The sequence below is a fragment of the Schistocerca cancellata genome, chromosome 2 (genome assembly GCF_023864275.1).
Source record: "Schistocerca cancellata isolate TAMUIC-IGC-003103 chromosome 2, iqSchCanc2.1, whole genome shotgun sequence".
Taxonomy (NCBI): Eukaryota; Metazoa; Arthropoda; class Insecta; order Orthoptera; family Acrididae; genus Schistocerca; species Schistocerca cancellata.
In genome coordinates this window covers 739,998,130-740,023,828 of record NC_064627.1, presented here as the reverse complement: position 1 = coordinate 740,023,828, position 25,699 = coordinate 739,998,130, and the positions used below count along the sequence as shown (strand labels likewise).

General features: G+C 37.4%; 1 protein-coding gene across 1 annotated transcript in view; it reads left to right on the top strand.

Annotated features, from left to right (window-relative positions):
- Positions 1-2,669: 2,669 nt before the first annotated feature.
- Positions 2,670-25,699, top strand: part of LOC126162534 (DNA-directed RNA polymerase III subunit RPC5) — a 100,620-nt gene continuing 77,590 nt past the window's right edge. Inside the window, exons 1-3 of the mRNA XM_049919107.1 lie at positions 2,670-2,860; positions 18,238-18,339; positions 23,038-23,210. Of these exons, the coding sequence (XP_049775064.1) occupies positions 2,828-2,860; positions 18,238-18,339; positions 23,038-23,210 (308 nt within the window). The 5' untranslated portion in view covers positions 2,670-2,827. The remainder of the gene's footprint in view (positions 2,861-18,237; positions 18,340-23,037; positions 23,211-25,699) is intronic.

The window sequence follows — 25,699 nt, the reverse complement described above, 5'->3', positions numbered from 1 at the left end:
GCTCACATTACGACCATATATACAGCAGTTAGTTCTCCTAAAAAATCCATCAATGAAGTAGAAGATGTTGGACATAAATTAATCGTTTGGGTTCTTCTTAAAGTGAACTTTATTAGCAGTTAAACTATTTATAGCTGCAGGCAGTGTCCTGAGTAATGGACACCTTTCTGGACTAAAGTAAGTGACTTTAAATCTTTGTGAAGGTTATTTTTATTTCTAGCACTGGTTCCATGAACTGGAAAAAGGGATGTATTTTAATGAGAAATTTCATTAAGGAATAAATAAACTGGGAGGTAGTAGTTAGTGTCTCTCATTCCCTAAACAGGTCTCTGCAGGATGTTCTTGAGTTCACGCCACAATTCTTGCTATACATTTTTGAGTCTCAGTAAACTTTGTCTTTGCACGATGAGTTACCCAAAAATAAATAAGAAAATAAATAAATAAAATCCCACATGACATTAAGGAATGAAAGTAAGAAAAGAATGCCAGTTTTTTATTGTCATATCACCTATGCCTGAAAAAATTCCCATTGTAAATGAATATTTGTTCAGTTGCTTCAACAGTACTGTGATATGCTCCTCAGAGTTAAATTTATTGAGAAGCTGTAATCCCAAGAATTTAATGCTGTCAAGTTGTGCTATCTGCCTGACATCATGTTTTATGGATACGGTGGTGGAAAACTTCATTCAAGTTCTAAACTGCATATAGAGTATATTTTCATAGTTTAGTGAGACAGAATTGATTAGTAATGTCTATGAAAGACGACAGATCCACTTGATCAGCTATTTGTTGCGTTGTGTTTGTATAATCTGTAAACATAACAAACTTGCCATCTAGTAATATTATAGATGTCACTGATAAACAAAAGAAAAAGTAAAAACACTATCTGGAACCTCATGGAACGCTACATGTAATTATTTCCCAGCTGGCTGATGCCTGGTAGCTTAATAAACATCACTTACCTTTGGCCACCTTTCGTTTCCTGTAAAAGATATAGAATTTGAACTATTTGTAGCATTTTCTGTTACTCAGTAATATTCTAATTTACAGTCATAACAAGGATATTGTCCACAATCAAATGCCTTTGACAGATCACCGTATACAGGGTGTTGCAAAAATATACGGCCAAACTTTCAGGAAACATTCCTTGCACACAAATAAAGAAAAGATGTTATGTGGACATGTGTCCTGAAGGCTTAATTTTCATGTTAGAGCTCATTTTAGTTTCGTTAGTTGGTAGAGGCACACCAATTCCATGGCCTCCACGCTCTCCTGACCTCAACCCTGTTGACTTTCATTTATGGGGGCATTTGAAAGCTCTTGTCTACGCAACCCCGATACCAAATGTAGAGACTCTTCGTGCTCATATTGTGGACAGCTGTGATACAATACGCCATTCTCCAGGGCTGCATCAGCGCCTCAGGGATTCCATGCAATGGAGGGTGGATGCATGTATCCTCGCTAACGGAGGACACTTTGAACATTTCCTGTAACAAAGTGTTTGAAGTCACGCTGGTATGTTCTGTTGCTGTGTGTTTCCATTCCGTGATTAATGTGATTTGAAGAGAAGTATTAAAATGAGCTCTAACTTGGAAAGTAAGCATTTCCGGACACATGTCCACATAACATATTTTCTTTCTTTGTGTGTGAGGAATCTTTCCTGAAAGTTTGGCAGTACCTTTTTGTAACACCCTGTATATCAGTAGCCTGTAATTTATCGTATAATGAATTAAGTACGTTCTCGCTGTGTGTGTAGATAGCCTTCTCAGTATCGCATCCCTTTAGAATTCCTTACTGTGATTTTGACAATATATTATTTGTTGTCAGATGGTTAAGTATCGACTAATTGCTACCTTTACTAAAATTTTCAAGAGTGCTGGGAATTGTGAAATTGGTTGGAAAGTTGATGGTATTCACTTATCTTCTCTCTTAAATAAAGGTTTAACTTCAGCATATTTCAGCTATTCAGGAAATGTTTCACTGACAAATGGCAAACTACACAAATAACTTATTAAGGCTGATTCACTGTAGGGCGTCACGTCACGTCTCGTCACACTACGTACGTCAACATCAGAGTGTATTCCCATTGGACGTCACGTCACGTCAGTTCGCTTAGCCTAGAACTGAGTCTTGAAAGCGAGGTTATGAGTTACCGTTCCTGATACTAAATATCAGAATACAGTATCGGAATTGAGGAACTTGATCGGTCTTCTGTGGTGAAGTGCTCAGAAGTGAAACAACATTTCAAAACAATGGATTTATTTGCTAGCTAATATACATACACACAAACACATCAAACAATAAAACTAAGGGAATAAAAAGAAACACTTTACCTTATTCATTATGTTTTTCGTTTCTCACGTAATTAATAATGTGATAAACAAATATATTCTTCTCCTTTATTAGAGACGAATTTTTCGTTTACTTTGCTATTTAATGAAAACCACTTCATCAAACTATGTTCTTATTTATCTACAGAGTAGGCCAAAATTTTCTTCCCTAGAAGCCATGACGTGACGTAACGGTCCGTTGAGTGAGTGAGTGAATGCTGACATTTAAAATGTATTGCGATATGTTCTGAAGTGACGTTACGTACCGCGTCGGTCAGTGCGAATTGGACTTCATTAGCTTTCTGCCATTTGTAGCGTCAGTTGCGTTGCGTTTTTATTAACTCTGATTCATGATCGTAGTTTGGTATCTGTGCTTTCGTAATGGTTGATGAGCTTTGCACCATGCTTTGAAAGTTGTGGTGGTGGATGAATGTTTTGGGAAATTTTATAAACACGTGTACAAATGTTGTAATAATTTTTCGTAGTTTTGAATTATAATGTTAGACGATGATGATCCGGTTATGCAGGAGGTTTGTTACTCTTTATGAATGTTGTTTTTGTAGTGATACTAAACCTTGTTTACTTTCGGCATGTGTGTGGTAAAAATATGGTTTGTGTGTGTATACAACGAATGTCAGGAAAGCAAGTAAATTGTTTTGAAAAGAAAAGAGTGAATAACTCCTCTGTGACCATGTATAACACAGCCACATTTGTTTAGGTCGTTTTTTTGGAGAAGCAAGCATCAGAAAATCCTCACGAGAAGTGTTTAAGTGTAGTCTGTACACGCTTTATTTAATGATCTTGCAAAATGTAGAGAAAACACAATACCAATGTAGAGCGTCACTTCTATAGTAGCACTCCTGCATGGGAAATGTGTATTCAGAAGTTATCTAGTCTCTAGAACGTTAACTTAATTTCAAAGCTCTCAAGCAAGTTGGCACTTTCCAACCTAATTTAGACCTCGGGCTACATTACTGACCAGTCTTACCACAGCCAATATTACGGTGGTAGACAATGTCGCTTCACACATTAACCAATCTGTAATTGTATCAGTTACCAACTTAATGTTTCTATTGTCAGAGTATCTTTGTGGTATGGTATGGTTGTTGTTGGCCACAGTCTTAAAAGGAATTGAAATTATACTTATTAGGCCGTAAATGTAGCTATAGCCACCCTATTCATTGATTGCACTACAGAAAGTTTGATGTGATGGATACATTGATATTTTAATTAAACACGATAATGAAAAGTTTATGGCTAGGAATATTATCAAGGTGGTTGAAAGTTCTGAAAACATTTTTTTTCTTTCTCGCATTTAGACTTCATTTCATCATTCAGTTCTTAGACCGGATAATCATTGACATCTGGTGATGTTAGTAGCCACCTAAGTGTAAGGAGGTGATATTAGAGGCTACCGTGATTGTCAAGGAGTCTGTCAAGTGTGATGGCTAGATGACACTATTGTCTTGGCTGCCAGCATACCTATAGTTTGACAATGTCTGAAAATCTGCCCCCCATCAAGTAAAGCAATAAACATACTGGCTATAAGCATATATTAATCTACACTTCTTTTTCTTTTAGCCACCACCAGGTGTCGTTGCTCTAGCGGCTAGCTTCTCATTCACTAATGCCAGGCAATAGAAAGTTAAATAAAAGCTGCAGTCCCCTCATACTCCAATGACATATTGAGTTCTGTAGCATTTTTTACAGTACAAAACATCTGTATAAAATTTACTAGTTACACAAGCCTCAGAATAAGCCATTGTGATGAGGGCTATGTGCAAGGCTGAAATATTGCTCAAGATATCATGATAAGCCCATTAAAGGTGGCAATGGTTAGAGATGCCTATGTTCTCGGTTTTTCCCCAAATGAGATTCATCACCATTCTTATCAAACTACTATAGTCGTATACTGGCATTAGAGCATTGATAACAGCTAACTTGAAAATTTGAGGCTTTGTGTAGGAGAGAGAACTTTTTTCAAGAAGGTCACTAAAGCAGGCTAGTGCATTGAGGATAACTTGGAGATTGCGATTGAACTGTAGACATAGATGGTATTTTAATAACTATTTTCTAGCCACCAAGAGGAAGAGAGGTGAATTCATGTGGTGCTTTGCCTGTCAAATGGGGATGTTAAACTCTGTGAACTACATTGTGTGATTTGAGTGGAATAGGCTGTAAGTTGGCACTGAATTTCAACATCTCTCTTTCTTTCTAGTCCATACTCATAACAAGATTTTCACAAGCACTCTTCAAATGAACCAGATTATACAGCTATGTGCCTTGTAAAAGATTGAAAAAAGATAATGACGAATCACCTCTATTAGGAGAGTGCCCAGGAGTCAATCCATACCAAGTGGTACAAGAAAAAAATAATTGGTTGCTTGACCATCTCGGAAAAATTTTATACTTGCTGTGCAAATTCTCCAATGTTTAGTAGTCACAAAAATATTATTAAAAAAATTCTTTATTATTTTGAAGTGGTGGCCATATTTATTCCATGCCGCATGCGTTTTTTGTAAGCATCTACATTTTTTACAGTTATTCAGTAGTGGATTGTCCTAAGCCTTTCAGCTAAAATGCATTTAGTTCAACACGCTGTGGGCTGCCAAATTAACGTCATTATCACTTAGCTGAATGTATTCTTTAATATATTCTTAATAGTTCAAAGTTATCAGCCACAAATAAAAAAAAAACCTCAATTTTTGAACAGTAGTTTTCCTAAGAAAGATTAATTTCTCAGTTTTAATATTTTTTTGTGCTATTACACTGTGTAGTATAGTTACTTTTTATAGAGTATAGCTTACACTAAAAAAATACACTATTTTAAAAAATTGATTTTTTTTTAATTTTTCCATTTTGTGGGGCCTGCCATATCTTTGTTAGGGAACCAGATAAAAATCTGAAAATTTCACAGTTAATAGACCTTTATGATATCAATCTTCGGTATAAATTTCAACTTTGAGAGATTCGATTGGAAGTTATGGAAAAAAATTACAAATGTAAGTCAAAAATACGTTTTTTAACTTCTGTGATATCTAGGCTTATGGAGTAAAATATATTCGTTACAATATATAATTTAATCATATCTATGATAACTTAATTTTTTATTCAAAATAAGCCTACTAATTACAGTATATTGTTCTCTTGTTATTTGTTTTTAGTATATCGCTCATTGAATATTTGAGAAATTTGTTGGGTGTTAGATTATAACTTCGCCCAGTCACAGTTGTAAATTCCATGGAAGACAGCTTCCTTAATTCATTTTTAAGTGGCATCCAAACCTGATCCTTCTAATTTTTTTAAAAAGATGTCCTTGGTCCTGGAGAGTGTTAAAATACAACATGTACATCTTGATTTTGACAGTCAATATTAACAACTTTGCCAGTCCACCACTGTTCATCGTAAACATAAGCCACTATGTCTTTATTTTGAAGAACCAGTTGTACAAGTTTACCACACTGATGAAGTTCACTATCAGGCGAAGTTGATGTGATCTTACACTCCAGTAAGTTGTGTGAATGGCGTACAAAACAATGAAAAGATCGAGGGCCTTTAATCTTCTGACAAGTGTTGTACCTTTCCTTCAAGGCGCTCATAGACTTCTTGTATTTCCTCACATTGTACAAAAACATAGGTAATTCCTTTGATATGTTTTTTTACAGAATTCAAACATATCGATCCGCTGCAGACCTGCTTAAGCATTCTTCCCATGGCAAGAAGCGAAAAAGTGCCATTCTACATCAAACCCAAAATCTTCTTTATGAAAGGAGATGTTAATAATTTATTTATTTATTTTTGTTTTTATATTGACTTGCTAACCCATCTTGAAAAGTAAATCAGTTTCTTTTTTATTTTTTATTTTTTTTTTTTTTTTATGGAAGGGTGGTGCTGTTTAATGTAGTTTGTTAATTTTAGTTGAAAAATGTGCACTGCTGTAGTGTTGTGTTCATGGTAGTCGCTTGTGACACAAAAGGTGTGGCTCATTAGTTTATCTTCATCTTTATAATAGAATACAAATGGATGAACTGTGGCCTCTTTGTTTACCCAGTGGTGCCCTTGTGCTTCATCTTGAACAACAAAGGAATAATTTTCCGAAAAGTCAGCAAGAACTAAGAAGTCATCAGCTGCCAAGGTTTGCTTTTTGTCTTTCAAAAATTTACTATGAGCTTTTGCAGTAAAATGATGCATTTTCTGATTTTGAAGGTTAGCCAGCAACAATTCAAAAAAACTCTTCTCGTGATTTTATGACTGCCACCATTTCAGTTATGCCTTGTGTCACCCATTGTTTGTATTTTATATTATTAGGCTTCAAATTGTCGTCTTCGGATTCTTCAGTGTCAAGTAAGGCTTGTTTGCATGGACAATCTTCACATTTTCCCTTGATCATGCATTTGTAACTGTTAATATTGCATACCATAACTTCCAAAAGGTCTTTATAGTCAACTCTAAGATTGGCACCATCTGTTACATTCTGATGATACAAACAAACATGGGTGCCAGACGCCCCTGCAACAATACACTATCTTGGTCTCAACTCGAAAAACTTTGATCTTCCAATTTTAATGTGAGGATTTTCTTTTTTAAATTCAGTGAACAATTCATTTAAATTACACAATATTAACCTTTTTTATCTTTGAATCTTAGAACCATTTTCTTTCACAGAAACACAGTATCATTTGCCAGACATCAAACGGCTGTTATTTTCATTGTGATAATACTTAATAACTTTACTGGTTGTACAATGTTGTTTATATTCCATCCTGCTTGCACAATGTTTATTCATATGACCGGTTTTGGTTGATCTAGAACCATCTTCAGATCTCTAACGATAACAACACTAATTTACTATTTCACGAATGCAAATCATTTTCATCCTATCTAATCAACATCAAATGTACCAGAGTGTACTTGATATTTCGGTTACAGGAGTAACCCGTCCAAATCCAGCAACTTTCACATGCAGCGTCACATAAAATTGGTTGGCACAATGCACGTCATTTATATTAATTATAATAATATTACCGACAGGCGGCATCTGGTACATTTGTTACATTACATATGCTCATACTGTATTCAGTAGATTTTTGTGATTAATTTTTATCTCCAAAAATACTTAACTAAAATCTGTAGATGTCAAGTCTCTACTTATCACGATTTTAAAAACAAAAAATAAAATTATCATTTTTGTACGCTCTAAAAACAGGGCGATTTCTATATCTATGGCGCTGGTGTAGACTTGTTTTCCTCCATGGTCTGCTTCCGTTGTTCCTGCCATTTCAGTGTTGTGCCGCGATCCGCTCAGTTGTCTGACATCCATTGCCGTGGGCAAGAGGGCCGCGCAGGAGAGCCCCGTCAATGATGCCAGGTGCTGCACGCTTCTTCCAGCTTCTCCATCACACAATCTCTCATCCCTCGGCCTGGACCTTCACACATATGTGATTAGCCGATTGTCACATTAATTTGACTCAGTATCCTTGGACATGCTATATACTTGACTCAGTATCCTTGGACATGCTATATACCTCATGTATTGCATCACATGTCCTCTATCCAAATTAGATCTGTCCTTTCTCATGCTGATAGGCTGGTCGTTATTATCACAATGGACACAGGTGCCTTTTGTTGCTTGTTATCTGTAACTTAAGTATATTAGCTCACTTAAGACCCCCGCTCCCGCAAAAAAGACACCTTCTTGGCTTGGTTTATGAAGTTTCTGGTCTGACTGAGTGGTTTACTTGATTTTTAATGATAGGAAGCAAGGCATCATGAGCTGTAACAGTGGAAAGAGCAGTGAATGAAATATCCAAACTTATAATTATTTGGTTCTTTGAACTGGTCTATCTATAATAATACAGGAAGGGAAGGGGGTGTGATACTGATTGTTCAAAACTCCTGGGTGTGTGTATTAATCAGAAATATAATTGGAAACCAAATATTACAAGTGCATAATACATTCAAGTACATAATGCATTAATTCAGCAACATTCACTCTACTTGTAATTAGGAAATGAACTTATATTACATATTTTCATTCATTGATGTTTATTAAATAATTTACTGGGGCAATTCCCCCCCCCCCCCCCCCCCCCACACACACACACACACACACAAAGTACTCATTGCATATTATTGTGCTGAAATTATAGTATCTGGTTTATGTGTGCGCACACAAACTGGGTCATTGGAAGCATCCGATTCCACATGTCGGCTTTGACCCATGACATAAGACTGTTGTGATATGTGACATCACGACGGCGTGGAGTTTAGTTTGTGAAAGTGGCTTGTTTGTAGGTGTCGTTTTGTTGTGATCGGTGGTGCTCTCTGGTGGTGCGTGTATGTGTTGTGTGTTAGCTGATGTTTTTGGTTTAGTCTGCGTGTATGGCGTGTTTATAGGTGGCGTATTGTTGCAGTCAGTGGTTCTCTCTGGTGGTGTGTGTATGGGTAGTGTGTTATGTGGCATATGGGGTTCATTTGCATGGTAGCATTGCATGTGTGTGGTATCGGTGGTGACTGTGCTTTCAGCGGAATATTTTGGTTTTGTTATGTTGACGTTATTGTAGTTTTTTTCTGTCCTTCGTATGTGAATTTTGGTAAATTGCTTTGTTTATGTCTGTAGTGGGTATGGATATGACTGACAAAGTCAACAGTTTTCGGTTGTCGGCAATGATGGAGGACAGTGCGTTCTGTCTAAAAAGGATTAAGTGTGGTGGTGGTGGTGAAAGATTTGAAATTTATTTTGTGGTATCAGTTGTTTCGGTTGACTTATATAGGTCAAGGGAAGTGTTCGATTCCAATTTTGATTCTGTAGGTTTTTTTGTGGTAAGAATAAGTGTGTTGGTGATGAAATTTTTGAGATTTATAGTGTTGTATCGGTTGTTTCTGTTGACCTATACAGGTTAAGGGTAGTGATCGATTTCAGTGGATTTTGTGTGTAGTGGAATTTGGGAAGATTGTGGGGTCTTGTTATTTTAGTGTTTTTTTTGTCGTTTGGTGTACTGGCGTGTGTTTATAGTTAGTTTGTCCCCACCCAGAAACCCCCAGTTTCCCCCACTTGTCCCGTTAGTTTCATGATATCTTTTGATCCTTTTCCATGTTTGTTGTCATGTTTACATGATGGCGTTATAGGAGCGGTATGGGATTTGTTGTGAATGGTCGTTTCCACCATATTGGTGACGTCATTGGTCAAAGCAGAGGGGTGGAATCGGGCACTTCCATGTTTTAGGCAACTCACTTTAAAGAATTAGGTATACTAAAAACAGCTTCTCAGTACATTCAGAGTTCCCTCTTACGAAGATTGTAATGAAGCATCAGGCATGGTTTGAAATTAATAGTACATAGCATTCATAAATATAAGACTAAGAGCAAAAATAGGCTCCATTGTTCACAACTTAATCTTACTAATGCACAGAAAGGAGCTAAGTATGCAGCCATAAAAATATCTGAACACCACACTCGTACTGGCAGTTATTGGGGGTTTCGAAAACAAATTTAAATCATTTCTGCTTGACAACTCATAGGCTTACTCCATAGATGAATATATCTGTTTAGTTATTCTTCTTGTTCCACTTGTTTTGGTAGTGTCTAATTGCCGAGTGGTATATGTACAATAGATATAAAATTCTAGTTAAATTTATGGTGTCACATGTGGTGATGTGCTGTTCATATTTATTACATGTGGAGGAAAGGTGGGGTGTGATGTCATTAGTATACATTAAAACTAACTGAGGTATACTGACATTAGCACACTACTACTTTTCATGGTGACATGATTCTTAGGAGCTACAATGTTCATTTGCAGAATGTGTTATTTATCTATGACTTTATTTCCAGTGGTTGGGTGGCATTTTTCAGGCTGCAGGAACATGTTTGTACTGCATGTATGATCTTATCTGTGTATGAATTGGGACATATTTTTAATGAAACTGGGTTTATTAAATTATTGATTAGTATTTGGGGACTGGCATTTTGGATGTGGCTAGCATTGAATGCACTTGCCATTCTCCTATTATGAAGGTGTGAAATTCTCTGTTTCAGTTGATCATGGCTATTACCAGTCCTCAGCTATAGAGTAGATAGACGAGACACAAACTAAAAATAATGTACAAGGATACAGAAATTGACCTGAAACACTGCAAATATGTTATTTACCAGGTTACACATTTCAAGTGAAACACCTAATGATCAGTGTTGTATCCACGCAAAGAAGAAGGGCGACTGAAAATATCAAATTAAACATTTTAAGCTAATTTCATTGAATAACTTCCAGAAAAAAAAAGATTATTTGTGTTATGGTGAACACATTGAAACTGTGTAACTACCTACCAATGATGGTAATAAAAATATAAAAGAGAGCTTGATGGTTCCAGGAGAGGTGGGGGGAGGGGAGAGAGAGAGAGAGAGAGAGAGAGAGAGAGAGGCCAGTCCAAGCTTGAAAAAACTTTACTTTGTATTTACTCTGACCATACAGAGAATCATATCAGCATACTGAAGGACTGCACATCTCTCACATACAAGAGCTGCATGTATCACTTTAAATTTAGTGCTCATACGGTTGGCAGAACTGCATCCTTATGGGGTCAGCGGAGGCGTCTGATCCCACCCGTCAGCTTTGACCTGTAACGTGAGTGTGTTGTGGTGTGGACATCATGACGGCACGGAGTTTAGTTTATGAGTTGGTTGTGTTTGTAGCTGTCGTCTTGTTGTGTTACTGCATGGAATTTAGTTTGAGTTTGTTGTGTTTGTAGATGTCGTCTTGTTGCGGTGGGTGGTGTCCTCTGGTGGTGTGCATATGGTCTGCGTGTTATGTGGTGTATTGGGTTCATTCATTTGATTGTCATTGTTTGTAGTGTGAATTAATTTGTATTGACTGTGATTGAAGAATGGAAATTGGCTTTAGTGAGTTACCAGTAATTTTTTTGTTTGTTTATGTGACTGTGATGTCGCTTGGTGTTATTGGTTTGTTGTTTGTCGTACAGTAAGACGTTTAATTTATTTTGTGGCTTCTTTTGTTAGGTATGGATATGACAGTGAATTTTAACAGTTCACGGTTACATGCTGAGATGGGGGACGACATGATGTCCCTCATAAAATTTTTGCAGGTGTTTGGACTGCTGACCAAAATAGTCAAGTGCAGTGTCTGTAAAGAGAATATGTGGTTGGCCAGAGTTTTGGTGTCTCAGACCAGTGACTGTTACATGAGGTGGTGCCGTAGGGATAACCTTTGGTGCTCCATTAGACGCGGTACCTGGTTCGAGAAGTCTGGGTTGGCCCTGTGAGAGGAGTTTAGATGACTTATTATTTTTGTTATAGATACTCCATCAGTTTTTGTGCACATGAGACTGGTGTGAGTGAGAGGACGGTTTTAGATGGTTTTCTTTTTGTAGAATATGTTAAGTATAGGAGTAATTTGGATGGGCCGGTGGTGGTTGTCGAGATAGATGAGTGGCAGTTTGGGAAGAGAAAATATGGGAAGGGTAAGTCTCCGGTCGGTTTATGGGTGTGGAGGGCCGTTATTTCGGGAGGGGGGGGGGGGGAGTTAAGCAGATGGGCTGTGGGTGGGTTGGGAGTTTTTTTGTTTTTAGTTTTTTTTTTTTTGGGGGGGGGGGTGTTGAGGCTTTGGCTGTGTTTGTTTGATTGGGGTGGCTGACCTAGTGTGTAGTGCTGGAACTTTTTGTGTTAAGTGGTCTTTTTTTATGTCTATTATTCACGAGTTATGATGTTTTGTGTGGTTTTTCATGTCATTTATCGCAGGTGTAGGTGTTTGATGTTTTGGTATCGTCAGTTGTGGTTGATTTATGTAATGTAAGGGAAGTTTCCCATTCCAATTTTTTAGTTGTAGATGCATTTTGGTACTGTGAGCTGTTGTTGACCTATGTAGGTTGAGGGAAGTGTCAGATTCCAATGTGTAGTAGCTCAGTGTGGTATGATATTGTCAGTTGTAGGTGACCTATATAGGTCAAGTGAAGTGTCTAATTCCAAGTTTTGTTGGTTTTGGAGTTGGTTTTGTGGTATCGATAGTTGCGGTCTGATTATAGTTTTTGGGTGTTGTGGTTTTTATTTTGTTGTATCAACAATGTTGGTTGAGCTATCTAGGCGAAGGAAAGTGACCGATTCCTGTGGATATTATGAGTGTAGCGGAATGTGAAAATTTTGTGTTGTTTTTATGTCGTCGTTATGTTGATCGTCGTGTCTTTATGTGTTTATATTTGGTTTGTCCCCACCCAAAAAACCCCAATTTCCCACGCTGATCCCTTTAGTTTGATTATATTTTTGGAGGGAGATGTGTTTGTTTTTGTATGTATTTTCATGTTTGTTGCTGTGTTTATGTAATGACATCATATGCGCCATATTGGAGACATTGAGAATGGTTGTTTCTGCCATATTGGTGATGTCATGGATCAAATTAGACAGGTGAAATCGGATACTTCTGTAATCCCTCCTTATGCTTCATGGCTCAGTGTGCCAATTGTTTTCAGATTCCTGTTACTTACAACACTAATGGACATCTATGAAACTTGGCAGTTATGGAAGGCAAAATTCTGTATAATTGTTACTCCATACAACTTCCAGGTGAGCCACCTGAGTGTGACAAGTTCCAGTGGCCATTTTGAAACCTTACATCGTATGTTTCTCGTTTCTTCTGAGGAAAAATACGAACTATCTATCTCCTTTGGAGAAAAGAAACCCTAATGGCTGGTAGGGGAGGTTCCCAGAATACAACTTCCTAAAGTAACACCCATGCATGCACGTCTGTCTGTTTAACTGATGTAACTCTGAAAATTTGAAACAGGCCAGTCTCAATCATTCTTTGTAATTATTGGTGCTTTTTACATTAATTTTGTGTCTAATTATGTGTACTTGACACACCATTTCTTAAGTATTCTAATTGCCTCACTCCATATTCTCTCATCAAACGGAAATGCACCTAAATTCACAAATTGATTTTAAATCCACAAATAAAAAAATTATTTCTTTGTGATATTTGTTAGGTTAAAATTATTGCTAATATGAGTTGGATTAGTCAGTGCCATTCACCCATATTATGCACTGTGAGTGGAATGTAGGCAGTTTTTTTTACCAGTGTTTCAGCAATAATACTGCCCAATTTGCTTTGTATTTGTAGTGTTTAATGATGACTGTAGCACAGACTTTATTTTTAAATAATTCTTTTTTATGTAATTTAACCAAGTGCCATATCCCTTTTAATTTAAGTTTCAAGCATACCAAGGAAAATCTATGTTTTAATTCATATGATCATCAGATCATATGAATTAAAACATAGAAAGCCTGTGTTTCTTCCAAATAGGGTGCAGGGGATCAGTAGCACAGCCATGGATGACAGATGTAATGCTTTCCTTAACACATTTCTCATACTCATTGAGAGTTGCTTTCCATTAGAACATTTTAAACCGGCTTCTAGCAGTAAAAGGCAGTCTGGGTGGCTGACTAGTTGGATAAGGATATCATGTAGAACAACGTGAGAGTTATATCAAAATGTTAGAAGTAGTCACTATCAAGCTACAGTAGCCCATTACAAACAGGATTGTAAGGTGCTTAACATGTTATTAGGAAGACAAGGAGTATATGATACGCAAACAGAATAGCTAATTCACAGAATAAAATTAAAACCATATGGTCAATTGTGAAGCAAGTGTCTGGCCAGCAGCACAAGTTTGACAATATAAAGTAAGTTTGTAGTAAAAATATTTTTGTTACTGATAAATCAGATATATGTACAGTATTTAACAATCATTTTCTGAGCATTGCTGGTGAATTAAATAAAAGTGTAAGCAGGAGATCCCAGGTTCGAGTCCTGGTTGGGGCACACATTTTCAACATGTCCCCGATGATGTATATCAATGCTTGTTTGCAGCTAGGCTGCCGATTTAATTATCATTTCATTCTAGAGAAGCTGCATGGTCATCAATAGTATCTGTTCTTTCGGGAATAGATACTACCTTCACATATTGTTAAAAATATGGCTACCCAGCCATTAACCTTCTTGTGCGAATGCACATGCTATGCCCCAACTCGTATGGGACTTGATAGATTAATCTGCCATGAGTAACGAGTGTGATGGGCAAACATCTATTTGGCGCAGTACAAATGTAGTGGTATGGACATGTTGGGAATGTGGGTCTCACAGGGAGCGTGCAAGGAATAAGTCACTGCAGGCACACATCCTCTGTTCCCCCGGTGGCTCAGATGGATAGAGCGTCTGCCATGTAAGCAGGAGATCCCTGGTTCGAGTCTAGGTCGGGGCACACATTTTCAACATATCCCCGATTATGTATATCAACACCTGTTTTCAGCTAGGGTGTCAATTTAATTATCATTCCATATTTGTAATTTTTCCTTTAGGAATAATTAGTTTCCTGAACAATTAAAGTACTCAGTAGTAAAGCCACTTTACAAAACGGGAGAAAGGGATAATGTAGAGAGTTGTAGGGCTATTTTTATGCCATCAGTTTTGCTAAAGTGATTGAAAAGGCTGTGTATGTAAGGATAATTTCTGTTTGATGATGACACTAGCTTGGTAGTAATGGATGTTGTATGCAACATTGGCTCGGTTTCAAATAGTGCAGTTCATGACATAAGTTCATCGCTTGTAGAAAGTAAACTAACGCTAAATCACAGGAAGACTCAGTTTTTACAGTTTCTAACACAGAAATCAACAAAACCTGATATTTAAATTTCACAGAATGGGCATATGATAAGTGAAACTGAACAGTTCAAATTTCTGTGTTCAGATAGATTGTAAACTGTTGTGGAAAGCCCATGTTCAGGATCTTGTTCAAAGACTTAATGCTGCCATTTGTACTTTTCTAATGGTATCCGAAGAAAGTGATCATTCAGCATGAAAATTAGTCTAATTTGCTTATTTTCATTTGCTTATGTCATATGGTATCATATTTTGGGGTAACTCTTCCCATTCTAGAAGGATATTTTTGGCTTAGAAACGGGTGGTTCGGCCAGTTAGTGGTGTAATTTCACGTACCTCTTGCTGACCCTTGTTCACTAGTGCGGGTGTTTTGACATTGGCATATATATATATATATATATATATATATATATATATATATATATATATAATGGGAAATCCAGGATGGAAAGTAACAATACCAGAGAAGGATTGCTACTCACCATTTAGCGGAGATGCTGAGTCGCGATAGGCACAATAAAAAGATTCACACAATCATAGCTTTCGGCCATTAAGGCCTTTGTCAGCAGTACACACACACACACACACACACACACACACACACACACACACGTCTGCAGTCTCAGAGAGCCGAAACTACACTCTTTGTGTGATTGTGTGTGTGCACGTGTGTGTATGTGTGTCTACTGCTGACAAAGGCCTTAATGGCCGAAAGCTATGGTTGTGTGAATCTTTTTATTGTGCCTATATGGTGAGTAGCAACTTTCCTTCTCTTATATTTCTTTACTGTCATTTCTTGTTAACGATATCAGCTTATTCCCCAAGAATAAGCAGCTTTCACTGAGTTAATATTCAGCAGAAATCCAACCAGCATTTGGATCGAACTTCATTAACTCTTGTGCAGAAAGGTGAGCAATATACTGCTGCATCCATTTGCAGTAAGCTACCACAAGAATTCAAAAATCATAGCAGTAATCCACGCACTTTCAAATTGAGACTGAAGAGATTCCTCATGGGTCACTCCTGTTCTGTTGAGGAGTTCCTTGCAAAATTAAGCTGATTCTTATATTGTTGATTGTGTTTACTTAAACTTATGGCTTGACTTTTTTGGGGTTCATAAGCATTTTATTTTTATCTGTTATTACTTTTATTTTGTAATTTCATGTACTGACATGTTCCATGACCTTGGAGGTTTGCTCTTCAGTTTGGTCCTACGGAACTTGACATGTAAACAAATATAAATAAATAGACATTTTTTGAGAAACTTCTACATAAAGACAGTTTTTGTGTGTCATTAGTTACAATTTATTTTCCACTTTATTGCCTTGTTTGGTTTCTCTTGAAATATGCTATCAATAAGCTGTAAAATCACTATGTCGGTATATCTTGGCACAATATAAGCAATGAACCAACATTAGGCAAAGAAGTCTGGACATTTATTCACAGATTCTGAAATTTATTAGAAAAATTCCCCTCAGTATTCAGTGAAAGTAAAGAGAGCCTCACTCCATGGCTGACTACGGAACTACACCACAAAATGAATAAACAGTACTCTGCATCTAAAGGACTTAAGATCTGATAACTGAACTTTATTAAGTATACTCAAAACAGCAGAATAAATTTAAGGAAAATCAGGCTTGCCCGTTTCGTTGTATCTAGCAAGTTGAATCCTGCAGCACCGTTGAAAAAACTGTGCAGTTTCAGCATAGGAAAAACGAAGTCTGATACTATTTTTTAAAAGTCTGCAGATTAATTAAACAACTTTTTCCCGACCATATCAGTGCTCAGTAATCAGCAGCAATATACCATCATCATATCAGCTGGTTTCTCTCTCTCTCTCTCTCTCTCTCTCTCTCTCTCTCTCTCTCTCTTTCTTTTTGTGTGTCTCTAATTGCACATTGTGTAAAGCAATCAGAAAAATCTCTTCTGAGGCAGTAGGTAATGCTGGAGTGAGTATAAGTATGATTAAAAAATGTTGTCTATATTATTATTGTCTTGCAGCAAAATGATGCCCTTGCTCAACTTGCCATGTCTTTTGTTCTGAATTGAATGGTGCAGATTGTGCAATGTCCTACAGTAAGCTTCTGCATTGATTGTCTCATTACAAGGCATTTTCAATGTCTGCTTGTGTCTGTGTATATGCGGATGGATATGTGTGTGTGTGCGCGCGAGTGTATACCTGTCCTTTTTTCCCCCTAAGGTAAGTCTTTCCGCTCCCGGGATTGGAATGACTCCTTACCCTCTCCCTTAAAACCCAAATCCTTTCGTCTTTCCCTCTCCTTCCCTCTTTCCTGATGAGGCAACCGTGGGTTGCGAAAGCTTGAATTTTGTGTGTATGTTTGTGTTTGTTTGTGTGTCTATCGAGCTGCCAGCGCTTTTGTTTGGTAAGTCTCATCATCTTTCTTTTTAGATATATTTTTCCCACGTGGAATGTTTCCCTCTATATATATATATATATATATATATATATATATATATATATATATATAATAGAGGGAAACATTCCAGAGGGAAACATTCCACGTGGGAAAAATATATCTAAAAACAAAGGTGATGAGACTTACCAAACAAAAGCGCTGGCAGGTCGATAGACACACAAACACACACACAAAATTCAAGCTTTCGCAACAAACGGTTGCTTCGTCAGGAAAGAGGGAAGGAGAGGGAAAGACGAAAGGATATATATATATTGCAGGTTTTTTTTATATTAAATTCTCTCTTTGTTTTATCCCATTCCTCTGTCTCCATCTCTTCACATGATACTAATGCTTTGGTCATTTTATTTTGATCATTTTATTAGTTCTGTCAGTCTGCAGCCAGACTTCATTTACAAGTGCTATATCATATATAGGTTTACGTGTTTGAAGAAAAGGACTGAAGAAACAAATAACAATGACATATTTGGTAATGACATTGGTAAATGTTATTCAGGAAGTGAGGAGCTTGCTGATGGATCATTCAAAGAAAATACCAATAATATATAATAGTCAGAAGTACTCTTCAGCAGAGAGAGGTCTGGCAGACAAGCAGAATTTAAATGTATTATAACCACATATTTTCTGCAGTGTATTACTAGAGTCATGGTTGTAACATATGTTTATTTTGTGACTCAAATGTATGAATATTCTCAGGTTTTACTGTTTCTTGCTCTTAGTTTAACATTTTAGTTGTATATTTTTTACAGTGCTATTTTAACAGTTTATTGTGCTGCTGTTGGAGTAATATTTTTGTGTGTGTTTGCAGATTCCAGTATATCTTTCACGAACATTGGCAGAGAAGTTATTTCTTTTTCAGTACCCAATCAAAAAGTCATCAATTGGGTATGATGGCGCAAATGTTATACAGGTAAGAGCCATATATTTATCATTTAAGTTGTTAATTTTCCAGTAAAATATCCCATTAAACTAAAAATGTGATCCAGGAAACACAGTGAGGAAGCACAGGTTTTATGTTTGCAAAAGCAAACCCCAATTTGGTAAAGAATCGAACTTGCACATATAAAACAGCTTCAGATATCTGATTGCATTACAAATGAGTTAATGTGTTAAATACTTGGCATTAAGCTTGTAAGCAAGAAAAGGTTAGAAATTACGTTCAAAGTTTCTTGGAACTCTCTAAGTGCCCTCATTATCAGTCACTGAATGAGTATAGTTCAGTAAATATTTTCTCTGTATTACAGTAAATATTTTCTCTGTATTAAGCTGGAGCTAGTTTTTTGTATGACGTCATATCCCCTGAATTGTGTGTCATACAGTGATATAATTTTGTAAGTACATTCAGTAGTAAATGTCAATACTGCCTGTAAAATGTCGCAAAGAGAGTTGGTAGTAAAGAAGTAATTCATTAAAATGTCATTGCCAAATGCTGAAGTTTCACTGCATGAACAGGAAATATGTATTATGCCATAAACTTTTCTCCTCTTATTATTTTGCAGGGGCTGTCAGTGAGCAAAAAATTCATAAAGCTTTGAATTATTTGTAAAGTTTGTTGGAAGTCACCAGTGATCTTTATTTTCAAATACTGTGTGAATAAGGTCCCTGCAATACCTGTCTTACCGTGTTAAACCTTTTCCATGAGATTAGTAATGAGTATAATGAGGCAGTATTTTAAATTTTTAAATTTGGTCAATAATTATATGAAACATTAAAAATTAAATTTTTAATGCCCCCTGGGAGCCAATAAATACGCAACCTGCAACTGGTATGTGGTGACCCAGCTCTGCATTAGCCATGTGGTAATAGAGGGAGTAACAGGATACATGGAGTACTGCTTATAACTGAGTTGTGTGTTGTTGGATATTTAGTGTAATACATCTTACTTCCATTGGTTACAAATGGATGCCATATTTGATTTTATTAAAACCAGCACTAAGATTTCTCTTCACTTGAGGGATTCAGGGATTATTTCACGTTGATTTTTTCTTGAACCAACCAGATTCTGGAAACCAGAGATTTCTTGTTCTTCTTTCTTAAATGTTGATATCTGCATTGTAATGTTATGTTTGTGAGGAATAAGCACACAAGCTTTGGGAGACAGTATCTCTCTTTGTGTGTGTGTGTGTGTGTGTGTGTGTGTGTGTGTGTGTCTGTGTCAGCTATAAAGAATTTTGTCCAAAAACACCCTTAATTCGTAAGTGTGGCTGATTTCCTACATAAAGAAAAGAAATCAAAAGAAATAATCATTAAAAAAATTAATTAGATGTAATTAAACTTATTTGGAAAGCAGCACACATGACATGCATAGAGAAAACATGAAAACACAGTTCCATGCAAAGAATTTATCTTTGAACTGAAAAGTGTGTGAAATATTCAAAAGCCTCAGTCATTGTGGTTTGACATAAGTAATGTGATTCCCCAGTGTGGTACATACGACTATGTGTGAGATGGTTAATGCCACTGTGTGATCAACAGTGAAAGCTAGGACCTACTCACCATTAACTTAGATGACAGACTTTCTCTGTCTGACAGGTAGCAAACAAAACATTTTGCAGGTATCTTTCATTGCTTTAGTTACAACTGTTTTTTTTTTTTTTTTTTTTTTTTTTTTTTTTTTTTTTTTACCAACAAAACATTTTGCAGTATTGCCAGAACTTTGAAAAATGATTTCAGGGCCTATGTAGCATATAAAACGAAATTCCAAATTTAAAACTTCTATTAGAAGAAGTAATTTATTTTCAGAATCAAGTCTGATAAAGGACAGTTATTAGAACTAGTTATAGTGGTATTGTTACAAATATGTTGATAAATTTCTGAAGGTACGCGGAAAGATGGTGGAGATCAAATGATATTTTGGTCAGTGTTTTGTTTTGTATTTCTTCCAGTCATATCAAGATTAAAATGCAGAGAGGTCAAAAGTTTACTATGAATTTCTGCTGCATTAGAATCTACCTGTTTAGAATGCTTCTGATGTACACTAGATTCTTGATAGTCAGGCCATTCTGTGCATATATGAGTGTTGGATTAGCGAAAGTGCTGGATTATTGATAGCATCTTAAGTTTAGTGGAAATGCATCGGGATCACACTTTATTAAATCCAAAGATACATTTATTTTCATATAAAACTTAGTCCTGGAATGTGTACATATGCAGTGTTATCACTAACTGTAAAACATGTCCCAGATTTAGTTGTCACAGTGATGATAAGTGATGGCTGTATGCTTTATCACACAGTGACTTGATAAGTATTACATTGGTACTGCATGTCTCTGATTGTTCCATAATGTACTCAATGAAGATTTCTGCAGCACCTACACCTTGAGATATTGTAATGTTCATCACTTTCATCATAACTTTCCTATATGCTTTTGATTATCACTTCATTTTTTAAAGTTTGGTCATAAATAATTGCTCACCTAACATTGTACTTGCCAGCATGGCTTTACGCAAAAAAACTCAGCTCAACTTATCCTCAGTTTTTAGTTTCTTTTTGGGGTCTAGCACAATGTGTTACCCTTTAGAAGCCATGATACTGAACTGTAAAGAAAACCACAATTTCAAACATGTATAGAATCGTTTAACATTGTAATTAACTAACAACTTCATTGCACACGAGACTGTGTAGTTGTATGCATCATTTCTGCTTCAGCAAATAATGGCTAGATGTGAATCAGATTAGTGAGAGTTTAGTGTCCGCCTTTCACTGAAACATGCCAGACTTTATTGTATAAGCTGGCAGAAAGGCAGACATAGGTTTGAATGAGATCCTGGCTGCCTTTTTTAATTTTTTTTTGTAAAATATTAAGCAAGAGATTCTTATATGTTCCATAGTGACTGGTTCATCCTATATGTTGCATGATCAACCACCCACATATATCTACTGGTAGTTATTCATCTTGTACCTCATGTCTTTATGTAAACTATTTTGTATATTAAAATATCATATGACATTTAGCAGTTAATAATATAGGTGTGTGGGGGGGAGGGGGGGGGCAGCATGTGTACAGTCCCATGGATGCAAGTGCACAGGTAGACGTGTCGGAAGGTTTTGAAGTCTGTGATAATAGCTTGCTATTTCTCAAGTGTTTGTCATTGGTCAGCCAGTTTGTTACATGTATCTGATAATCACTGTTGATATTATCTTCTAACTGTTGCCATTTCAACACATTGAAAAAAAATATTTTATTAGTTTAATTTGTACTGGGGATAATGGTAATTTTAAAATTTTGTTGTTGTTGTTGTTGTTGTTATGTTCCACAGCTTTCATAAGTTGTAGGAATGACATTGAGGAACACTTTAAGTTACTGTTCAGTTTATTGAACAGCAGCTTAGGGTTTTACATAATGTCATTTCTGTGATGATAATTTTATTGTTGAGCACCCTAAAACAAACGAACCAACCACCAAAATATTTGTGGCTGGGAATGGGCATTACGCATCCCATATTGAGAAATCCTAACAGGGTACATTGTTTCAGTCACATAACAATTTTAAGTGATTTTGTAAAATGCTCCTTTGCATCTGCTCACTAACAAACAAAATAGTTTGCTACCAAGGAGGCTATTGAATAGTTTAAAAATGCCAAGTTTGAGCTGTACTTCAGGCACCATTATTTTGAAAGAGGTTTTGTGTTACTTGATTGTTTCTAATAATTTTTCATTATGACTGTTTTATAGTGGAAAATGATGTGTGGCTGCAGAGATCCGTTGTGTAAAGTGTTGCAGGCATTAGTTCTTTTCGTATTGTCTGTACTAGTGTATATTTCTATATTGCTGATGCTGAGTGTATTTATTTACATGTAATTAGCAAAGAAGGGAGTTACAATTACTGAAGGATAAAGTATTTTTTGAGAGGGAGTTGTCACTTTTTAAAATTTTTTTAAAGAATTAAACTATTGGAGATGGCGGTCGTGTGTGTGTGTGTGTGTGTGTGTGTGTGTGTGTGTGTGTGTGTGTGTGTGTGTGTGTTCTTTTTCTGATGAAGGCTGTGGCTGAAAGCTAATGTGTAACTGTCTTTTAATTGTGCCTGTCTGCAACTTACTGTGTCGTCTTTATGGTAAGTATCGATCTATCTTTTCCTTACATTGTCTGTAGATAGAAGCAGGGAGATAAAGCAGCTGATAAATTCATCTCTTCCCTGCTTCTGTACTCCTCCATGCCATTTTTATTGCCTTCTACCTTACCCCCCCCCCCTCTCCATCTCCCTCTACCTTCCATCCCATCTTCTTTCATACCCACACCCTCTTCCTCTCTCCATCCCTTCCACACCCCACCATTTAGTCTCTCTTCACCTTTCTTTGTGTTCATTCTGTTGTATACACAGTCAGTAATGTAACGTGTTAAATATTTTCTCTACAGCATTATTTTAGTAACCTCTAAGATCCTAAAATATTTCTCCTGCCTTTCTTTCCACTCCCATTTTTCTTTTTTTCTCTTCTCTATCATTATATCTTACTGAAGAACTGATCTACAATTCATGATCTTTTTTGATATAGCTTTGAGAAGTGGTACAGTTCTTTCCAATAAACAACATTTTATTGAAATGTATATTATTAAAGCACATCTGCAATAGAATACGTTGTAATTCTTTTTTCTTGCATAACTTAACAGAGTTGCATCAAACCAATACATCAGGAGGTTAAACTTGAATTGGAGCTTGACACTTCCAATCCCAATTATGATACCAGCAAGGGAGAACAGATAGCATTGAATGTGGACGGCATGTCCAAGGCACCTTTGGAACATGATAATCGAAAGCAGGAGGATCCTAAATATTTTCAAGGGTGAGTTGTTTTTTTATCTTGTTACAATTGCACAGTATTTTATGATTGTGATGAACTTCAGTCAGAGATTTAAGGCTTCCAGATTTAAAGTAAGCAAAAGAGAGTCTTTTATTTGGTTGCTGTTTTCCTGTGAATGCTCATAACGTATCACTGAAGTAGGTGGGACCCATATGAAATATGACAAATAGGGGATGTTGGAAATGTGCAAAGAAAGGCAGCAAGAATAATCACAGATTTGCTGGACCTATGGGAGAGTGTCAAGGAGATGCTAAAAAACCAGAACAGATGGACATTTGAAGATTGACACCATCTATCATGTGAAATTCTAGTTACAAAATTTCAACAACCAGTTTTAAGTGAGGAATTCATGAATATACTGCAGCCTCTTCCCTCTGCCAACCTTTGTATTGTTTCCATAGGGACCACAAAGACATATTTAGACTTATTGTAGTTAATGCAGAGGCTTGTAAGCAATCATTATTTCCACCCTACATAAGCAAATGGTACGGGAAAAACTGTAATATCACACACACACACACACACACACACACACACACACACACACACAAAGACAGACAACCACTGTCTCTGGCCACTGAGGCCAGACTGCAAGCAACTGCACCTGAAGGGAGATGCAGCCCTTTTGTGATTGGAGTGAGGAGGAGGCTGGGTCGGGGAGGGAAGAGACAGCAGGGCAGGGACGGGGGAAAGTTAAGTGCTGCTTGTGGGAGCATGCATGGATGTGGTAAGGAGAGGGTAGGACTTTTAGGTTCAGTTGGGGGGGGGAGTGAAAAAGGTATGAAGTTGAGGAAGTAAAAATGGCTTGTGGTGTGTGTTTGTGGAATAGAAGGCTGTCTAGTACTAGAGTTAGAGCAGGGAAAGGGGATAGGTGGGTGGGTTTACTAGTCTGTAGATAAATTGCAGGCAGAGTTCCCACCAGTGTAATTCAGGAAAGCTGGTGTTGGTAGGAAGGATCTAGATGATTCAGGCTGTGAAGTGGTCATTGAAGTGAAGCATCTTGTGTTGGAAAGCAAGTTTAGCAACTGCGTAGCCTAGCTGCCTCTCGGCCACAGGTTATCAGTGACCATTCATGTGGATAGAAAGTTCGTTTGTTTTCATTCCCACATGTAAAGCAGCACAGTGGTTGTAGCTTACTTGTAGATCATGTGACTGCTTTCACAGGTAGACCTGCCTTTGGCAGGATAGGTGATGCCTGTGACCAGACTGGAGAGGTGGTGGTGGGAGAATGTGTGCAACAGGTCTCCCACCTAGGTCTGTTGTGGCTATGTGAACCCTGAGGTACTAGATTGGGAACAAGGGTGGAGTTGGGATGGACAAGGATATTGCATAGGTTCAGTGGCAGGCAGAATATCACTTTCTGGGGGGGGGGGGGGGGGGGAGGATAATGGGTAGGGATGACGTAACATAGGTGGACTCCTGACGGAGAATGTGTCAGTTGCTACAATCCTGGATGGTACTGAATCTTGAGGAGAATGGTCCTTTGTGGCTGGTGGGTATGTGGGAGATGGTGGGTGGTTGGAGAGAGAGAGAGAGAGAGAGAGAGAGCGGGGAGACCTGTTTGTATACAAGTGTGGGGGGGATAATTTCTGTCTGTGAAGATCTCAATGAGACCCTTCATATACTTGGAGAATGACTGCTAGTTAATACAGATGTGATGTCCACAGTTGGTTAGGCTGTATGGAAGGGACTTCTTAGTATGGAATGGGTGGCAGCTGCTGAAGTGGAGGTAGTTGTCGATAGGTTTCATATTGACAGAGGTACTAATGTAGCCATCTTTTAGGTGGAGGTCCACATCAAGGAAAATAGCTTGTTGATTTGAGGAGGAACATATGAAGTGAATGAGGGAGAAGGTGTTGAGGTTCTGAAGGAATGTGGGTAGGCTGTCCTCACCCTGAGTTTAAATCACGAAATGTCATCAGTGAATCTGAACCAGGTAAGTGATTTAGGATACTTGATGGTTAGGATGGATTCCTTTAAATGGCCCATGAATAAGCTGGCATTCAGAGGTGCCATGTGGGTGCCTGTTGCTGTACCACAGATATGTTTTTTTATATGTTTGTAGGTGGGTGAGGATATAGTTGGTCGTGGTGACCAGTAACAGCTTTGTAGGTTTAGAGTCAGTTGGGCATTGGGAAAAGTTGGTGTGCAGTAGCAGCAAGGCCATGGGCTTTGGGGATGTTAGTGTAGTGGGAGGTGTCATCAGTAGTGAGCAGCAGGGCTCTGTGTAGTAAAGGAACAGGAACTGTGGAGAGTCGGTGGAGGAAATGGTTGGTTCCTTTTGTATAGGAGGGTAGGTTATGGATAATAGACTGAAGGTGTTGGTCAATGAGAGATTCTCTAAATGGTGCATAGGAACTGGCCACCATGGGGCGTCCTGGGTGGCTGGTTTTATGGATTTTAAGGAAGTTGGAGTGTGGGGTGTAGTGAAGGTGTGGGCGGGGGGGGGGGGGGGGGCAGGCAGGAGGAGA